The 18,290-nt window shown below is 36.5% G+C and overlaps 1 protein-coding gene across 7 annotated transcripts in view; it reads left to right on the top strand.

Annotated features, from left to right (window-relative positions):
* Positions 1-18,290, top strand: part of LOC129725075 (tyrosine-protein kinase Drl) — a 516,531-nt gene that overhangs the window by 462,459 nt on the left and 35,782 nt on the right. For all 7 annotated transcript variants that reach the window (XM_055680488.1, XM_055680486.1, XM_055680485.1 and 4 more), the window contains exons 10-11: positions 4,301-4,456; positions 4,809-5,025. In XM_055680488.1, the coding sequence (XP_055536463.1) occupies positions 4,301-4,456; positions 4,809-5,025 (373 nt within the window). The remainder of the gene's footprint in view (positions 1-4,300; positions 4,457-4,808; positions 5,026-18,290) is intronic.

Here is an 18,290-nt window from a genome sequence, read left to right as displayed (position 1 = left end):
AACTAACAAAATGTAAACAAATCGTTTTATTACGCCATTGGTTTCAAAAAGACTTACAAAATTCATGGCAAGAATCCTTTCTTTTGTATAAATCGATAAAATTATTTGAATCAAGTTTTCAGTGAAGGGCGAAAAAACAGTTTACCGAAAACAAAAGATACTTTGGAACTAGGACCTTTACATTGTTTTGAAGCAACGAGCTTATTTGGGAAATATTTCGTAAACAGGCGACAGTAAAGGGCGGATTAACATTGCTTTCCAAATAAAGGCGCATTTGAAGGGGCGCAAGGGCGCAACTGAAGAAAAAATTAAAACAAGGCGAAAGAAAGGTGGGCGAATCTCGTTGTCAAAATGCTTTAAGGCTCATTTGAAAAGGGTTAGAAGAAAAGCGCATGTTTTAGCCATAAATCCACAAATTTAATATAATATTGCTAGGAAACTATACGACAGGTTTATTTTACGTTGATTTTTGGTATTGATTTTAATGTTAGTCACATCGTTTTAAATTACGATTTAAAAATGTACTTGCAAATTTTCAAACTGATATTCCCCAATGTTTATCTGCAAATTTTCAAACTGATATTCCCCAATGTTTATCTTTTGCCAGTTGCGCCCTTATCGCAAATCACTCCGGAAGTATTCTCCTGATAGTAATATTTCACCACCTGACATTCCCGCACGTTTTGGTCATCCACCGACAAATCAACTCGTCACACAGTGACTGGTCTCTGAACAAAAGTCGGAAAAAACCAAAAAGTCTTCTTTAAATGACTGGAAATAACATCGAAAACCAAAGCCTTGGTACTTCATTCCGATTCGGAACTTGATCTTCTGTTTATTATACATACACAGACTTCGCAGCCAACTGTTAAGTGTACCTGTGCAGGACAATTGTGGGGCTAGCGCTACGATCCTACTGACACTAGCAGTCTCCCCCGAGCCGAGACTCGAACCTACGACAACTGGCGTACCTCGAGCTGTGAGGCTAAATATATTATTACAATTTTGGGGTGGTTTACTCATTTCTGATACCGGAGCCAGCCACGGTACAATCTCGCAAATTGACGTCACTTAAAACTACGCGTATTCGTTTGGAGCAACGCTGTTGGAAGAGGGCGAGTTGGTAAACGCCTGTCGAGGACTGAACAACAGCCAACAGCGTAGCCAGGAACTTTTGCTGCAAGCCGCAATGTGCCGAGATAAAAAATGGAGTATTCTGGTGGACGATTGTGAGGTGACCGAAAGGTGGCCCACTTGAATGGCGTACAGCAAGAGAACCAAGATGGCGGTGGAAGTGACATCGTCGATGCAACAGAGGACGGACTCGTTCCACTCCAACGATAGGCGAAGTTAAGAATGTTGTCAAGTGGCTGAAGAACAACGAATCGGTCGGCAGAAATAGTGTCGAAGCGGAGTTTATCAAGATGGGTCCGGATAAGTTTGCCAAGTGCCTGTATATACCAATTGTTATGATTTGGGAAACCGAGAAGCGGAAGAATGGAGTTATATGCCCTATCCACAAAAAAAACGACAACCTAGACTGTGAGAACTATCGTGCGATCATCATCCTGAATGCCGCCTTCGAAATATTTTCTCAAGTTATCAAGGCTTAGTAGAAAGCCATTTTTCAACGGACCAGATTCATCTTGCGGCAGATCCTTCAAAGGTACTGTGAATACGCAGTCCACACGCACCATCTATTAATCGATTTGAAAGCCGCATATGATACAATTGACTAGAAAGAGCTATGAAAGATCATGGACGAGAACGGCTTTTCCGGGAATGGATGGGTATCAGTGCTGAGTGAGGATTTCGGGTCAATTATCCGGCTCATTCGAATCTCGCAAGGGACTTCTGTAAGGTAATGGTCTCTCTTGTCTACTGTTGAACATTGCTCAAGAAGGTGTTATGCAACGAGTGGCGTTCAACATGCAGGGTACGATTTTCAACCGATCCAACCAACTTATTTGCTTTGCCGATATCGTAGACGTTGTCGGCAAAATATTAGAGGCGGTGACAGAGCAGTACACCAGCCAAAATAGCGAGAAAAAGAATGTAGTACTGAAGCTCAACACTTGCGTACCCGACCCCTCCGGATCCGAAAAAATGATAATTCTTTTACCTGCTATTACGCAAGATCTGAACCGATTTTGATCGAACCTTTCTAAAAAGATCACAAATTTATCATAGTTTTTGGGACAGTAGGGAACATTTCGAAATTTTCCGTTGTTCCGGATTTATCGAGGGGAACCGTGGGGTAAGTTCCTCTTCAAGAGACACAGGCTAGATTAAACATGGTAGCGAAACCTTGCTTGCAATATATCAAACTTTAAGTTTTTGCAAAACAACACTCTTGGCGATCGGTATTTTCATTTTTTCGGCTCCGGAAGGGTCGGATACGTAAGTGTTAATACGTCAAAAACGAAGAACATGCTGGCTGGCGGAACTGAGCGCGACAGGGCTTGCTTAGGCAGTAATGCGACGATTAACGGCGTAAGTTCAAGGTACTCGACGTATTCGGTTTGGTAACATCGGACAACGATACCAGTCATTAGTTCTGGAGCAGTATTATTATCAACGGGCTTCAATAGCATCTGCGGTTGAACAGACTTTGCCCTATATAACCTATATAACACCTATAAGACCGGTTTTTTTTCTACGGGCATGAGACGTGGACACTGCTCGACAAGGACCTGCGAGTACTGGGAGATTTCGAATGACGGGTGTTAGGAACTATTCTCCGTGGAGTGTAGGAGGTCGGAGCGTGGCGGTGAAGGATGTTACACGAGCTCAAGCCACTTGCTGGCGAACCCAGTACTTCGAAGGTAGCCTAAGCGGGACAGATACGTGGGGCAGAACATGTTGCACTGGAAGGCTGGACAACTATCCTGCAAAACTTACGTCCGTTGGAAATCCGGTTGGTACGCGACGAAGAGGAGTACATCGAGTAGATCAAGTGGAGCAAGACCTTGCAAGCATTGAATATCCGTGAAATAGAGGAAATAACCAAGGAACCAAGTTGACTGGAGGAGTTTTGTCCAACAAATTGTATCTTAATGACGTTACGCCAAACAAAGTAAGTAAAGGCATCAAAATGTTAGAACAGTCTAGATGGAGACTATATCGAAAACTGATTTTTATGGTAATTATTTTAATTATTGCGGGGCTATGATTCTACTGACACTAACAGTATCTTCCGAACCGGGACTCAAACATAAAAAAAATATTTATTGTAAAAAATACTTTTGACTACGAAAAATTGTAAATGAACACTTTGTTTTACACAAAAAAGTTAATTTTTGTAATTTGTTTTCTTGAAATTAAAACAAAACTTTTGGTAAAAAGTTCAAGAGAAAGAAATGAAATACAATTTTCTTAATAAAAGTTTAGATTTTGAAAATATATACAATATCCAGATTTTTAAAAATATTCATTTTCCAATGATTTTAAACGATTCAGGTAGTCATTTCAAATCAAACATTTTGTATTAATACAAGAAAGAGTTGAACTTTTCCTTGAGGTTTAATATTTGTTGAAACTTGACGTTATTTGTTGAAAGAAAAGAAATCAATAATCAGTATTCAGTATTCTAAAATTATTGATTAAACCTAATAAAATGGTTGTGCTAAATTTCAAAGTAGTTTTATAGGCAGTTTAAAAAGGTTGATGTTCTTTTCCGGTTGTCATCGAACCAAACTTTAGTGACGATCGAGCAAAACTTTAGTGACAAGACCGAAGCATATTGCCAAAAGGTAAACCAAAAACCTGCTTGTAGTATTGGTTGTCAAACCCGAAAAAAAGATTTTCGTTTTGGCAAAGGTTTCGGTTGCGACGCAACAACATGTTTTCTAAAACTCCTCATGGACAAATCGTGCATGAAGCATATTGTGCATTTTGACAAACTTCCTATTTCATGAATGGCTGGTATCACTACGGGCAACAATGAAAGCCAATAACTAACAAGCGGAAAAAGCGTTCCACGTGCTCATAAAATTGAAACCGAAACCGAAGCTGTTGACATAGAGATTATTTCCCGCAGGCAACATTGTGTTTTCGTTGTTCCCACCGCCTCTCCGTTATCAAAACAACTTTTTTCCTCGCTGTGTTCACCCAAAAACCCACTCCCTCTACGGCGGAAGTGATTCCGCAAATTTACATAAATTTTCCCTTTATTTCCCCCATCAGCTGGAACCCTCAACTCGATAGTCCCTACCTCCCACCACGATATGCAATCTTCTCACATTCTCGGCAAGCTTTTCGCTGGACCCATCATCGTCTCATGTGTCTTCTTTCTTCGCAGATACCTTCAAAGCTGCCGGGATATCGGCATGCAGAGCTCGGGCGTGTCGCTAAGCACCCGACAGCTGGTGGATTTCGGCCTTCAAGTGGCCCGTGGCATCTCGCATCTTCATTCACTCGGTGTGCTGCACAAGGATGTCGCTACCAGGAACTGTGTGTAAGTATGCTGGTGGATGATGAACGGGAGGAATTGGTTTTCGTTCGATCTCATTTTGAGACGTACAAATAGTCCAAAGTGTGTTCCAATTTGTGATGTGATACTGAAAGAATAGTTTGATAGTACTATAAAAAGTAGAGAGGGATGAGGAACTTATCAACTCGCGCGACAACAATCAGGACTTAAACTTAGAATAATAACTCAAATCAGTTTCTATCGTAAATTTCAAAGCAGTGTGATTTTTTGTCCCGCAGTGCTCTAAGTCTCATTTTCTCTATACTTACCAAACTATGAAATCAGAATAAATGGCAGACATTAATAGCGCTTCTCTTCTCTACGTGCGTGCTTACAGGCTCGATTCGGAGCAAAATGTACGAGTCTGTGATAACGCTTTGTCGCGTGACGTGTTCCCAAATGATTACCACTGTCTCGGTGATAACGAAAACCGGCCGATTAAATGGATGGCACTGGAAACGTTAGAGAAGAAATTCTACACAACGTCGAGCGACATCTGGAGTCTAGGAGTTCTGTTATGGGAGCTGGCCACACTTGCAGCAATGCCATTCGAGGTAAGTTCACATTTATTGATGCGAAAAAATCCAATCGTGTTCAACTATTGTTCTGCCCCTTCTAAAGTGAACTTTCATTTCGTTGCAATTGTTTCGAAATCGATGTATTATTTTCAAAGAGTGTATAAGAAAAAAAATAAGGTTTATAGAAAAATACTACGAGGTATACAGCCCTAGGGTTGTATGAAATGGTGACGTGGGACTAAACACTGTAAATAGGGGATTTTTTGTTACAAAATATACAGAGTCTGCAGACAGAATCAATGTGTTTGCTCAGCGACTGTACGTATTTTTATTTTCAGCCTCCCTGCAAATCAATTTTTGGAATATATTCAACAACACTCAAAAGAATATCATTTATATTTGGCGATATTATGCCTGTAGTATTTTTTTTGTGCAAAAAATATGTATTTGACAAGGCACAAGCATATCGTGCTTGTTGAAGAAGCATAAAGAATTTCTCGTAATGCGTCAAAGTCAGAATTAACTCTATATCCTCAAAAACCAAATCCAATAATACTTACGTTATCATAATGAATGGTTTTGTCTTATTTAACTGTAATTAAATCAAATCTATAGTATGGATCTTACTTTCAAAATAATATGGAAGCCCTTACAAAGGTTCATCAATTAGCAAACAGAAGAAAATATTTTAAACAAAATTAGTAACAAGCTCCAGAAAAAAATCGTAGCAATCCACAATTAAATTTTTTTTTGCTCGACAATTTTTTTTATTTGCCTACAACTATATTCGCTGTATTACGGAGACAGGAAATATACGTTTATTATGGTAAAGCTTAGAATAATCATATATCATCTAACAATTTTGAAATGTAAAAGAGATTCTGTACGAATCTCACTAAATAAACAAAAAAAAATCACAAGCATTCGCAGGCTCTTACTCTCCTATAAATGTATATATTTAGGAATTTACTCTTTCGATACTATCCGGTCAAGATTATTTAGTGAATATCGAAGATAAAATTAAATAAATATCCGTTGCAAAAATTTACAATTCTTGTTGAGTAATTTATGGCAATCATATTTATGAGATAAACTTTCAACCACCATCACCAGCAGCATTGCAGTTTTTCCTCAATTGCATACAAATAGAAATGTACGAACAAAAGTGTACCACTGCCAGTGATGGAAACGAAACGAATATGATGAAATCGTCGTTTATTCATCATGTGTGCACTTTACGAAGAGTACAGGCCGCGACTAAACTCGAATCCTCTCAACCCATAATGAAATGATGATAGGGTGCATAGGTTTCTGGGAGAAAACAAACACATGACTAGACTACATCAGCTCTGAGAAGCGATTCGATCGTTGCGTTTGTCTTTCCATAGGCCGGTAGTTACGGGAAGAAAGGATAGCAACAGGAGAAAATCATGTCGCCTGAACAGCAGCAGAGGTGGGGTGCTGTGAGAGGGAATGTGTGGGGGAAGGAACTACTTCGGCAGCGGTTGAGTTTAAGCGAGAGTAGGAGAGCATACACTGTCATTGTCTTTCTTTTTCTGACAAAAAATCATATTCATGAGTCAAAAGAATAAGGATACAACAAGTTCTGATCGCTCTCTGTAACAGAGACGAATAACTTTATATACCGAGTTGTGCTCATTGAGAACCACGTATTGTGGTGTACACTAATGAATAGAAATATATCGTAAAGAGGAAAGCAAAAAGAGTGCACCAGCACCGATACTTTGTTTTTCGCATACTGACGACGATGTCAACGCATCCTAGGCTTGTTTTATATGTATTCACTAGTTGAACGTTCCCGGCGATGCTCGGAGAACGCACAGAACGCATTTTGTGATTTGGGGATGTTTTACAGAAACTGGAAGTCGCCATTTCGGATTTCAAAATGACGTATGGAGTTCGGAAGTTTCGGAAGTATTGAAATGGTTGGCCAAATACCACTTTAGATTATTTTCCTGAAACCAGAAGTCGTTATTTTGAAAAATGTTATGTGGGGTCATCCCAGTTCCGAATATACCACACTCGGGTGATAACCGGATATTCGTCAATCGTTTACAGTAAAACCTTTTTTTATGTAACTTTTAGAAGAAAGAAATCAAAGTAAGAAGGATTTAGCGTGACCATTCATGCTTAGTTCTCCTCTATTATCATATCTCAAGAGATAACATGTGAATTTTTGCAACGAAAATGTTTGTTGGTGTCCAAGGAACACGTCTGAGAAGAAGTTAACGTTTTAATCCACATAACTACGTATAAATTAAAAAAAAAGATTAAACCAATGAAATGCGGCCTTTACTCCAGCCAAATGTCCCAAGATCTAATTTTGGTAAAAGTAAAGAAGTATTTCGAATCCCGTAATGTGTTACTATTCACAAAACTACGAAAACATCAGAAATGTATTTTTTTTCTGCTCGACTTGCACCAAATTGAAACATAGATTCTTCTGCAAGAAAATATTTGCAGATGTTGAAGGAACAACGAACATTTTATTGAAAAAAAAAAATTAATTTACAGGCGAATTGAGCTCATGCTCAAAAAGTCAAAGTTTTGCATGTATTATATGTATAATATATATAAATTTTGAAAAGAGTATTTTAATGTGTTTTTCTGTATGCAGAAAATCATCTTCAAACATACGTAGTTTTTAAAGTAATATCTCAACTTTTAGCAATAAGATAGTTATTATTTTTCCTCAAATGTATTTCCTGAACATTAACAAACATTTCAATGAAGAACAATTACATATCATTGCTTTGAATTTCGATTAAGAGGCAAATTGAGTTCAAATATTCATGATTTTGCTTGTTTTACTTAGTTTTGTGAATAATTTCTCTATTTTCAGTCATCAGAAAACTATTATTTCTTCTCGAATTCCTGAATATCAACGAACATTTTATTGAAAAAAATCACGTGTCATCGCTTTGAATTCTGATTTAGAGACAAATTGAGCCTAAAAAATTATGGTTTTGCATTTTTCATGTGGTTTTGTGGAAAATATTTAAATTTCAAATAAACAGACACCTATTATTTTTCCCTCAAATATCTTTCCCAAACACAACAAACATGTTATTATAGTAAAAATCACAGATCACTGCTTCGAGTTTTGATTTAGAGGCAAATTCAGCATAAAAGTCACGATTTTGCATGTTTCACGTAGTTTTGTGAATAATATATCGAGTTTTAGTAATCAGATTTCTGTAATTTTTTCTCAAATGTCTTTCTTAAACATCAACGAACATTTTAATAAAAAAAGAATCACATGTCATCGCTTTGAATTTTGATTTTGAGACGAATTAAGTATAAAAAGTCATAATTTTGCATGTTTCACGTAGTTTTGTGAATAATATCTCAAGTTTTAGTGATCAGATACTGATTATTATTCCTCAAATGTCTTTCCTGAACATTAACAAACATTTTAGTGAAAAAAGAATCATATGTCATCGCTTTGAATTTTGATTTAGAGGCAAATTTAGCACAGAAAGTCATAATTTTGCATGTTTTACGTAGTTTTGTGAATAATATCTCAAGTTTTATTAATTAGATACCTATTATTTTTTCTCAACTGTCTTTCCTGAACATTTCATGTTAAAAAACCTGCATGTCACCGCTTATTATTTTTGATTTAGAACGATTCAAAATGATGATGATTTCTGTACACCTCAGAGACTGAGGGAATAATATCAATAAGATCAAGCGTTACGGAATTCCATTTTTATATAGTAGATTAATCGCTAGAGGTGATTTTTTTCCTTCGCTGACCACTGCAATACGAATAGTACCGCTGCAGTACGAATAGAAGTGTACCGCTGAAATGTACGAATAGAAGAGTACCACTGCAATCATAGACGACGAGAGACCTGCGGTTCTTTACTCCACTGGTACTGTTGCTTTTACCGGCATGTTTTCTTTCAAGACATCAGTTTTTATTAGGTTCTTCAGAACCTAACACGCAGGTTTAGAAATTGTTCAAGGATGGGTATTGTTTCAAACTTTTAAAAAACTTTTACCTTCGAGACATCATATTAGTCTAAGCTCATGGAAGCAGAAATAAATTGACCTATTGGGACGGGGAGACTCTGTCAATTTTTATTTCGAAATTGATACAGGGAATATCACAGGGAACGGATGGTGTCCATTCACGTTGTCTGTGCTAGGAATGCTCGCATGTAATTGGTTCACTATTGACGTAAATTTGTTATTGAAATTTTTCATCAATTTTACCGCTTAGCAATGAAATTAGAGTGATAATTAGCATATTACAAAATTGTTATACATTTTATCTATCCAACAACATATTGGTTATTATTATCCATCATGTGGTTATGCTGTTATTATCGTTTGAAATCTGACGCAACATTTGCCCGTTTCATTTCCAATTTTACAGAATGCATCCCAGTATAGTAAACAAAGACGTGTCCCACGTCAATACACAATAACATCTTCGCAAAAAATCATACTTGTTGCTACTTTGTCTGTTAATAATAAGTGAACATTTAGCCCACACGTCCTACGCGCATTACAACCAAAACTTTTTCAATTATTAATATGCATTTGGCGCCAAACAGTTTTAAACACTGAAACTAGAGCAATAATATAGTCGTTTCGTGCATCATCCATTTATTGCCAGGAAATAAGCCACCGCGTTCACCATCATGTATATGCATCACGAATCTCTGCTGATTGGCATGAAGTCACTCTCAATAGGGCGCTTGAAACTTCAACGAGTGTTTGTTTTCGACATTCTGTCAAGCTAAATAGATTGCCTTGTTATACTACCGCACAACAGCCGCGTCGGTTCTCACCACCATCAGCGACATTATCAAACTATTAGTGTGTCATTTTGAAGGACATTTTGCGACGAGTAATTCAAAGTTTAATCGATCGCTTTTAACGTTGGGTATTATCGAAACCACTAAACTAGCAAACATAATCGATTGTCAATGAACAAACACAGGGGATTCAATTTGTTTCATTTAAAGTTAGCTGGCTTTGTGATACCACTAAACAATGTATCGTAATTTTTGGGACAAATCGTGCAAGTTTCCGCTTTGAATAAAAAGGAATGTATACAAGATTTATTCGAAATTATTGAAGAGTACATACATACATTAGTTTTTTTTACATATTCATGCTTCCTCTTACAGCTATCAAAAAATTTCGCTTTATATTCGTTGCTGGTTTTCGAACTAAACGAAAAGACAAAGAGCACCGTGTGCTTTTTATATTCTCCGTTTCTTTGAATGAAATGAGAAAAGTGACAATTTCCGTAAATAACGATCATTCGACGCAAAATCAGATCAGATGAGTAGTAATTTTTCGAACTAATCAACCATCAACATTCAAGTTCATTAAAACAAGCAGTGTATGGAGCTAGAGAAGCGAATAATAAGCAAACTGAAAAATATGTCACGGACTGGGAAAAATATAGCGCATCCAGACGAGACTCGAAACCTACATATACTTGTCTCTGGCATGGTGTTTCATCCAACAAGCCTACTGGGACGGTGATACACTTCAAAGTCTATAATCGAATCACATTCTATATGTGAAATATCTTTTTTTAGGAGATAAAAAATAACAATATTTGACAAAAACATGCATTTATGAATGGCTAATAACTTAGTAGAAAGTTCAAAAGTTCCTATAAATCTGTGAAAAAAAATTGGAACGAAAATTGTAATTTTTAATACCTTTTCATAGAAAACGTTATCTGGTTCATAACAAGTAATAAGATCATCTAAAACTTTGCTCTCAATCTGATAAAAAAGAAAATTTTTATCTCACTTTTTGGTGGATTTAGTAGAAATATTCGTTTTGATAGCTTCAATCAGAAATAGTATTAAAACCTAAATAATCCACCTAGCGGTCAGATCCAGCCTTTCTCATTCAATTTTTAATTTGTAAAAATAGATTTACATGAACGCTTCAATCCAATAAATGTATATTCACTCTTCAGGTTCTAAAATATTGATGTTGTAATCTATACATATAAAAATGTAGCCCGGTCTGTCTGTCTGTCTGTCTGATCCATATAGGTTCGAAAACTACCGAACCGATCGACGTGAAAATTTGTATGTAGGGGTTTTTGGTGCCGATAAAGGCTCCTATGATAGTTCGACACCCTTCCCTCTTCTGGAAGGGAGGGGTCCCATACAAATGAAACATAAATTTCTGCACAACTCAAGAACAAACCAAGCAAATGAAACCGAATTTGGCATGTGGATGTTTTAAGGGGTAACCAATATGTCCATAATAGTTGGATGAAACACAAATTTGTGCATATCTCGAAAACTAATCAACCAAATGGAACAAAATTTGGCAGGTAAATGTTTTTAGTGGTAACAAAAATGTACATAATGGTTTGAAACCCGACTCCCTCTTCTATAATGGAGGGATCCCATGAAAATGAAACACAAGCTTCGCACAGCTCAAGAACAAATCAAGAAAATACAACCAAATTTGATATGTGAATGTTTTTAGAGGTAACAAATATGTCCATAATGGTTTGACGCCCCTCCCTCTTCTGGAAGTACATGTTTCTTCACAAATTTCTGCACATCTCGCGAACAAATCAACTAAACGGAACCATATTGGCAGGTGAATGTTTTTAGTGGTAACAAATATGTTCCATAATCGACCTCAGACAACATTTTGGATTGTAAGATGGCAACTTCCGGTTTCTGGAAAACAGCCGAAAATGGCCGATTTCCACCCAATATAATAATATCCGGATCTAGAATAATACACAGGAGCTAAAATCGACCACAGATAGCATTTTGAATTCTAAGATGGCGACTTCCGGTTTCTGAAAACAGCATAAAATGACCAAATACCACCCAATATGAGTTTTTTTTTAACCAGTATGCCGTTCAAATCCATAAATTGTCTCCAAATGCCATTATGAAATCCAAAATGGCGACTTCCGGTGTCGGAAAAACAGCGGCAAATGACCGAATTCCACCCAATATGGGTATTTCCGGAACCGTAATGATGCACTGGAGCCACGAATCGACTTCAGACAACATTTTGAATTGTAAGATGGCAACTTCCGGTTTCTGGAAAACAACCTGAAATGGACGGATCCCATTAAATATATATTAACAAATTTGTTCTATAATCGACCTCAGGCAACATTTTGGACGATTCCCATTGAATATGAGCATCTCCGGAACCAGAAAGATGGACAGAAGCTAAAAATTGATAACAGACACAATCTTGAATTTTAAGATGGTGACTTCCGGTGTCTGGCAAACAGCCGGAAATGACCAAATACCATTCAATATGAACGTTTTCGGAACCAGAATTACGCCCAGATGACAGAAATTGATTTCACAGGCAATTTTAAAGTCCAAAATGACGACTTTCGGCTTCTGAAAAACAGTCCAAAGTGACCAAATATCACCCAATATGAGTTTTTCTTTAACCAGTATCCTAAATACCATTTTGAAATCCAAGATGGCGACTACCGGTTTGTGAAAACCAGCCTAAAATAAACAAATACTATCCAATATGAGTATCTCTGGAACCAGAATGATGCAAGGAGCTAACAATTGACCTCAGGCACCATTTTGAATTGCTAAATGGAAACTTATAGGCAACAGTCAGAAATGACCGAAAAATATTCAATATGGATATTTCCGGAAACGTGATGATGCACCCTGATGATGGACCCTGGACACTATTTTGAATTTGAAGACGACCACTTTTAGTTTCTGGAAAACAACCAAAATAACTAAATACCTTCCAATATGGGTATTTTCGGTGTCAGATTGATGCCAGAAAATCTGCTGAAAATGACCGAATACCACTCAATATGAATATATTCAGAATTAAGGCGATGCACAGAATCCAAAAGTCCAAAAGGATGTTGTTATTTCGATAAAACCAATCATTTCAAACGATTTGTCTTTTGACTTTGATCATATCCTATGGCCGATTCGTCGTGCATTTGCAGACTTCAAACAAACCGCAAGGAATCAATGAATTTGGAACGTTCAAATAGTACGACACCACATTTAAATTATGTTGAGGCCACATATATCGATCAAAGCAGGTATAGTTTTAAATAGTCTTTGAATTTCTCTTCTTTCCATAACTTTTGAGCCACATATCAAATTGTTATGAAGTTTGTTATTTGTAAGTTTGAGAGATGACTCGTTCGTATCACACTAGTTATGTTCAAATAAGTCATGTAATCTTTGAGATAATAGACTTTCGTTGTTTTATTAACAATTTAATGCATAACGTTTGCTTAAGTTCGATTATAATCAAATGAAATGGGAACGTGTAGGGCAGCCAAAATTTTGAAACCACTTGTTTAATCATAATTCATCAGTTAACCCTTTACTAGCCCGCTCATCTGATAATAGTAATCTAATCGGTTGTGTAGTTTCTGAGATAATGAAGTTTCGTGATTTTCACATTTTGGTACTTAACAGACGAAGTTACAGTCCAATTACAGTAAAATTCAATTGGGTGTTATGAATAGTAAAATTCAATAGGGTGTTTGAGAAAAAAGAGTGAGTTCAAGTAGTCTTCGGAATATGTTCCTTTTAATAGCTGGATTTCACATTTTTAAACATAACAAGCAAAGTAATAGGCCGATTGCAACACAAATCAATAGGGTCTTATGGGGCAACTAGACCTTCCATTTGACACTGATTGTATGAAAATCGGTCCATTACAATTTTACAATAAATTACACACATTACAAAAGATTACAATAAAATTCAATAGCGTCTACAACAAGACCTTCCATTTGCAAATAATTTCATGAAAATCGGTCCAGCCATCTCTGAGAAAAGTGAGTGAGAATAAAAATCTGCACATACACACACACACACACACACACACACACACACACACACACACACACACACAAACACATACACACACACATACAGAAAATGCTCAGCTCGTCGAGCTGAGTCGAGTGATATCTTCGGTTTTGCAAGTGATTGCTATACCTTTCTAGGAGAAAGGCAAAAATTCACGATTTTATCACTTTTCCTATTTCAGCATCCCAAACAGTATCAAGGATGCCACATATGTTTTCCCAAATTACATCGTATTTTTAGAATATCTATAACGAGCGTCTTAGCAGAGTGATTGAGACCGATAACTATTTCTTTGATTTATCGTATTTTTATTTTACTACTATAAACTTTTTGGTGTTGATAAACAAATGTTTTTGGCTTTCTCCTAGAAAGGTATAAACTAAAGGTATGAAAGTGCTCCAGAGGGCCGAATGTCGTATCTCACTCGACTTAGTTCGACGAGCTGAGCATTTTCTGTATGTATGTATGTATGTGTGAATGTGTGTGTGTGCGTGTGTGTGTGTATGTGCAACTTTTTTTTCTCACTCACTTTTCTTAGAGATGGCTGGACCGATTTCCGTGAAACTAATTGCAAATGAAAGGTGTAGGTACCCCAAAGGTTGCTATTGAATTTCATTGTAATCGGATTTTTGATTTAGAAGTTGTGTAGAGGTTATGTATCAAAATGTAAAAACCACGTAACATCAATATCTCAGAAACTATAGAACCGATTTCAACAAAACTGATGTCAAATGAACGGGCTGTCTTCAGAGCTCCTAACTTATAAATTTCATAAAGATTAAACATATGGTTCAAAAGTTATGTAAAGTAATGTTTTTCAGAGGCTGTTTAAACTCACTCACTTTCCTCAGAGATGGCCAGACCGATTTTCACAAAATAATCTCGAATGAAAGGCCAAGTTGTCCCATAGGTTGCTATTGAATTTCATTATAATCGGTTTGTAACTATGTCCGTTATTTATAAAAATGTCAAATCACGTTATAAAAGCAAAGCATATACCAAAGACTTCTTAAACTCACTTACTTTTCTCAGAAATGGCTAGACTGATTTTTACGAAATTAGTTGAAAATGAAAGGTCTAGTGGCCTCATAACACACTATTAAACTTTTTTGTAATCGGATTTTTAGTTTAGGCACCGTGTATCAAAATGTGAAAATCCCGAAATTTCGTTATCTCAGAAACTAAACAACCAATTTAGACAAAACTGGTGCCAAATGAACGGCCTGTATTGAAAATCTTTAACTAATGATTAAACATGTGGTTTAAAATTGTGTATAAAAGAAGGAAATCACGGTTTGAAAAGAAACATATTCCAAAGACTGTTTATGCTCACTATTTTTTTTCAGAATGGTTTGACCGAACTCCGCTAAATTAGTCTCAAATAAAAGATCTAGTTGCGCAATAAAATTTTATTTAATTACACTGCTATCGGACTTTAACTTTGTCCGTTATGTATCAAATTGTAAAAATCACAAAACTTAATTAAGTACCACAGAAACTACACAACCGATCTGAACATAGTTGGATTCAATGGACCAAATAAACTTGTCTTTAAAACCATCATAATGTTTAAGCATGTGGTTTAAAAGTTGTGGAAAGAAAAGTGGCTAGGAGACTGTTTAAAACTATAGCAACGATCAAAATGTGTGGCCTCAACATTTTTCAAATTTTATGTTGTTCTATAACCAGATTAGGCATAATTTGGACATTTTAGGAAGTATTCCGGCAACCAGTGAAGTAGTCTGGGTGACTGCGGGTTCAAGTCCCTTCTGGATGCGGTATGTTTTTCCAAATCTGTATCATATTTTCAGTTCGCTTATTTTTCGCTTCCCCGGCTGCACACACTGTCTGCCTTTAATAAACTTGAATGTTAACGGGTAAAAGCCGTTGTTAAAGATAGAAATTAATTCGAAAATATTTAGCCCTACGGAGCACCTTCCGTTGTTGTGTTGCACTCGCAGGCATGACTCAGACTGGCTTTGGTCTCGATCACACAGGTCTATAAGAGTTATCAGCGTCAGCTGACTCTCCTGTATGTGACAGCAGTGTGTGTAGCTAGGGGTGAGCAATAGAATAAGTCGGCAGTGGATTTTTCGCGTGATGTATTTGAAACAAACCTATCGCTTTGTCAATAATATCAAACATGCTAGTGTTGTACTCATTATTCCCACTAAACTCAAAAAGCAGTAGTGGCGTCTTTTTTTTTTTTTCTTCATCTATCATTTATTTGACGCACAAATAGTAGTGGCGTACTAGTTGCAGCATCAATCGATTATGATATAGTCGGTGTTAAGTCAGACCGGACCAAGTGACATTTTGATTATTTCGAGAAAAACGAGTTTGAAGTTTGTTGCTCTGGGAATTTTGAAGTTCTCAATATTTTTGCGCAGTTTTGATGTTATAAGTTGGAGTAACTCTCTAACTGTATCATACGATGTGACAATTGCAAAAACGGAGTGCCGTGAGCTCAAAAAGGACAGGTTTGTAACTGATTAAATGTACTTGGTCCACTCTGATTGAATCAAAGAAGAATCATTAATGACTTGGTCCATTATGACTGAACAATTGAACAAATAATTTTAGTTCATTGATCGCCGAACAGTCAAAAAGTTTTTAATCTACATGGTTAGCTTCTGCGACATCAACAATTATTGAAAATAGTTTGAATAAACTTTAAACTGTGTTTGTTTCAACGAATCAATGGTAGGAGCGGAATGTTCTATTGGAACGAAAATAAGGTTAATTCACTCAATTAAGTTATTCGTAATCATCCACTTTCTCTGCAACGTTGGCCAAAATTGCCGTAGAATTGATAATGAACTGGATGGTTTCCTCGTGTTTTGGTTCTGAAATTTCTGTCACGTTTGGATGTAGTGCTTCAAGGACAGCTTCACGAAAAGTTGGCACAGGTTCTCGATTATTGATTAGAAAATAATATTGAATAGATAATGTTGTCATGCTTTACACACTTAAATGTCAATCGAGTCAGCTTCTTCTTGTCTTAATATGAAAGGTCTTCTCCAAACAATCGCTTGTGTTGCCTTTAGCTTCGTATAATTTCATTACGGGCATAAATCTAATTAGCTTGCATAAAACAGTAACAGACACACACTTACTACTTATTTCAACCTCCTGAGGATATAATTCATTGGTAAAATTATCAAGTTTTAAGTCAGTATTACTACTGTAACTTGAACTTCTTTCTGAAATTGTGGAAGGTTGTGTCACCCACACAAATGACTTTCTCATTTACGTTTTCAATCAGAGTGGACCATGTACATTTTCCTCATTTACTGGTAAAGTATACTTTTTTGACTAACGGGCAAAGAAGCATTCCGGTAAGTTGCCTGATAGTGTTGAAATTCATTTATGTTGACTTTAAACCGATGCTGTAAATTCCGATAATTTCAACTTTTTTCTGCTTAACACATGGTTCACTTTGTCTGCACACTATAAGGTCATGTTAGTGACAGCAATAAACGGTCCAAAAACACATTCAAAACCACGGCAGTGCGTGAAACTTTACAGATTCCGATGGGAGGTGAGTGAAAGATTTCTCTGATACAAAGAAATCCGGAAAAATGCTTGAAAAAAATTTTCCGTTCGTTCGCTTTTATCAATAGCTGACCGAAGGCAGTTTCCTTGAAAATAAACACTTGGTTCATTCTGACTGAACACTGTAATCGTTTTTCATTGGTCATGCAGACAAAAATCATACTGTTATTCTGCTGTTTTAGAGATAAATAAAATCTGATGGTTGTGAGATGTAGCTTAAGAAAATCTTTATCCAATACTATCGTTAACTCGTTTTTTCCAATTTTGCGACTTGGTCCGGTCTGACTTAACACCGACCATATATGAAGCTAGTAGGGTTATAACATGTGCATCCACTTGGTCTCAGTAGACAGGTTACTACGTTGATCGCGCGGTGTACGTTGAATATTTTGAAACTCAGCTTGAAAAATAAGTTTAATTGATGGGTTTACACTGATGTTCACCTAATTTTTTTCTTGCATCTTATATAATTTTTTCTCAGCTTTCCAATGCTGGTCTCAGATCGGAAATCGGTTGTTGCGAACACGGTCAAAATTGCATTTTTCTGATATAATCCAAGATGGCGACCGAATTCAAGATGGCGCCCTAAATGCTGATCTCTTCAAATGAAAGTACTATCATTTCTCTTTACAGAAAAGTGCTGATTGTAGTCCTTTACATAACGAATTTCAAAGATATAGCTCAAATAATACATCAAGAATTGCTGAAATTTCAACTTTTCTGAAAACTGTTTCACTCCGGTGAACAAGGGGTCAACAACTTCGATCGAACAAAAATGATAATGGCATTTTTTCTCTATTCCTAATAATTATGTGCATTTATATCAAATTTGAAAGACCTTGTTCACCTAGTGGCCTACTTTCAGCGAGAATTGCTCATGTGTAAGTG

This window comes from Wyeomyia smithii, chromosome 2 (assembly GCF_029784165.1).
Source record: "Wyeomyia smithii strain HCP4-BCI-WySm-NY-G18 chromosome 2, ASM2978416v1, whole genome shotgun sequence".
Taxonomy (NCBI): domain Eukaryota; kingdom Metazoa; phylum Arthropoda; class Insecta; order Diptera; family Culicidae; genus Wyeomyia; species Wyeomyia smithii.
This window is presented reverse-complemented; position numbering and strand designations above follow the sequence as displayed.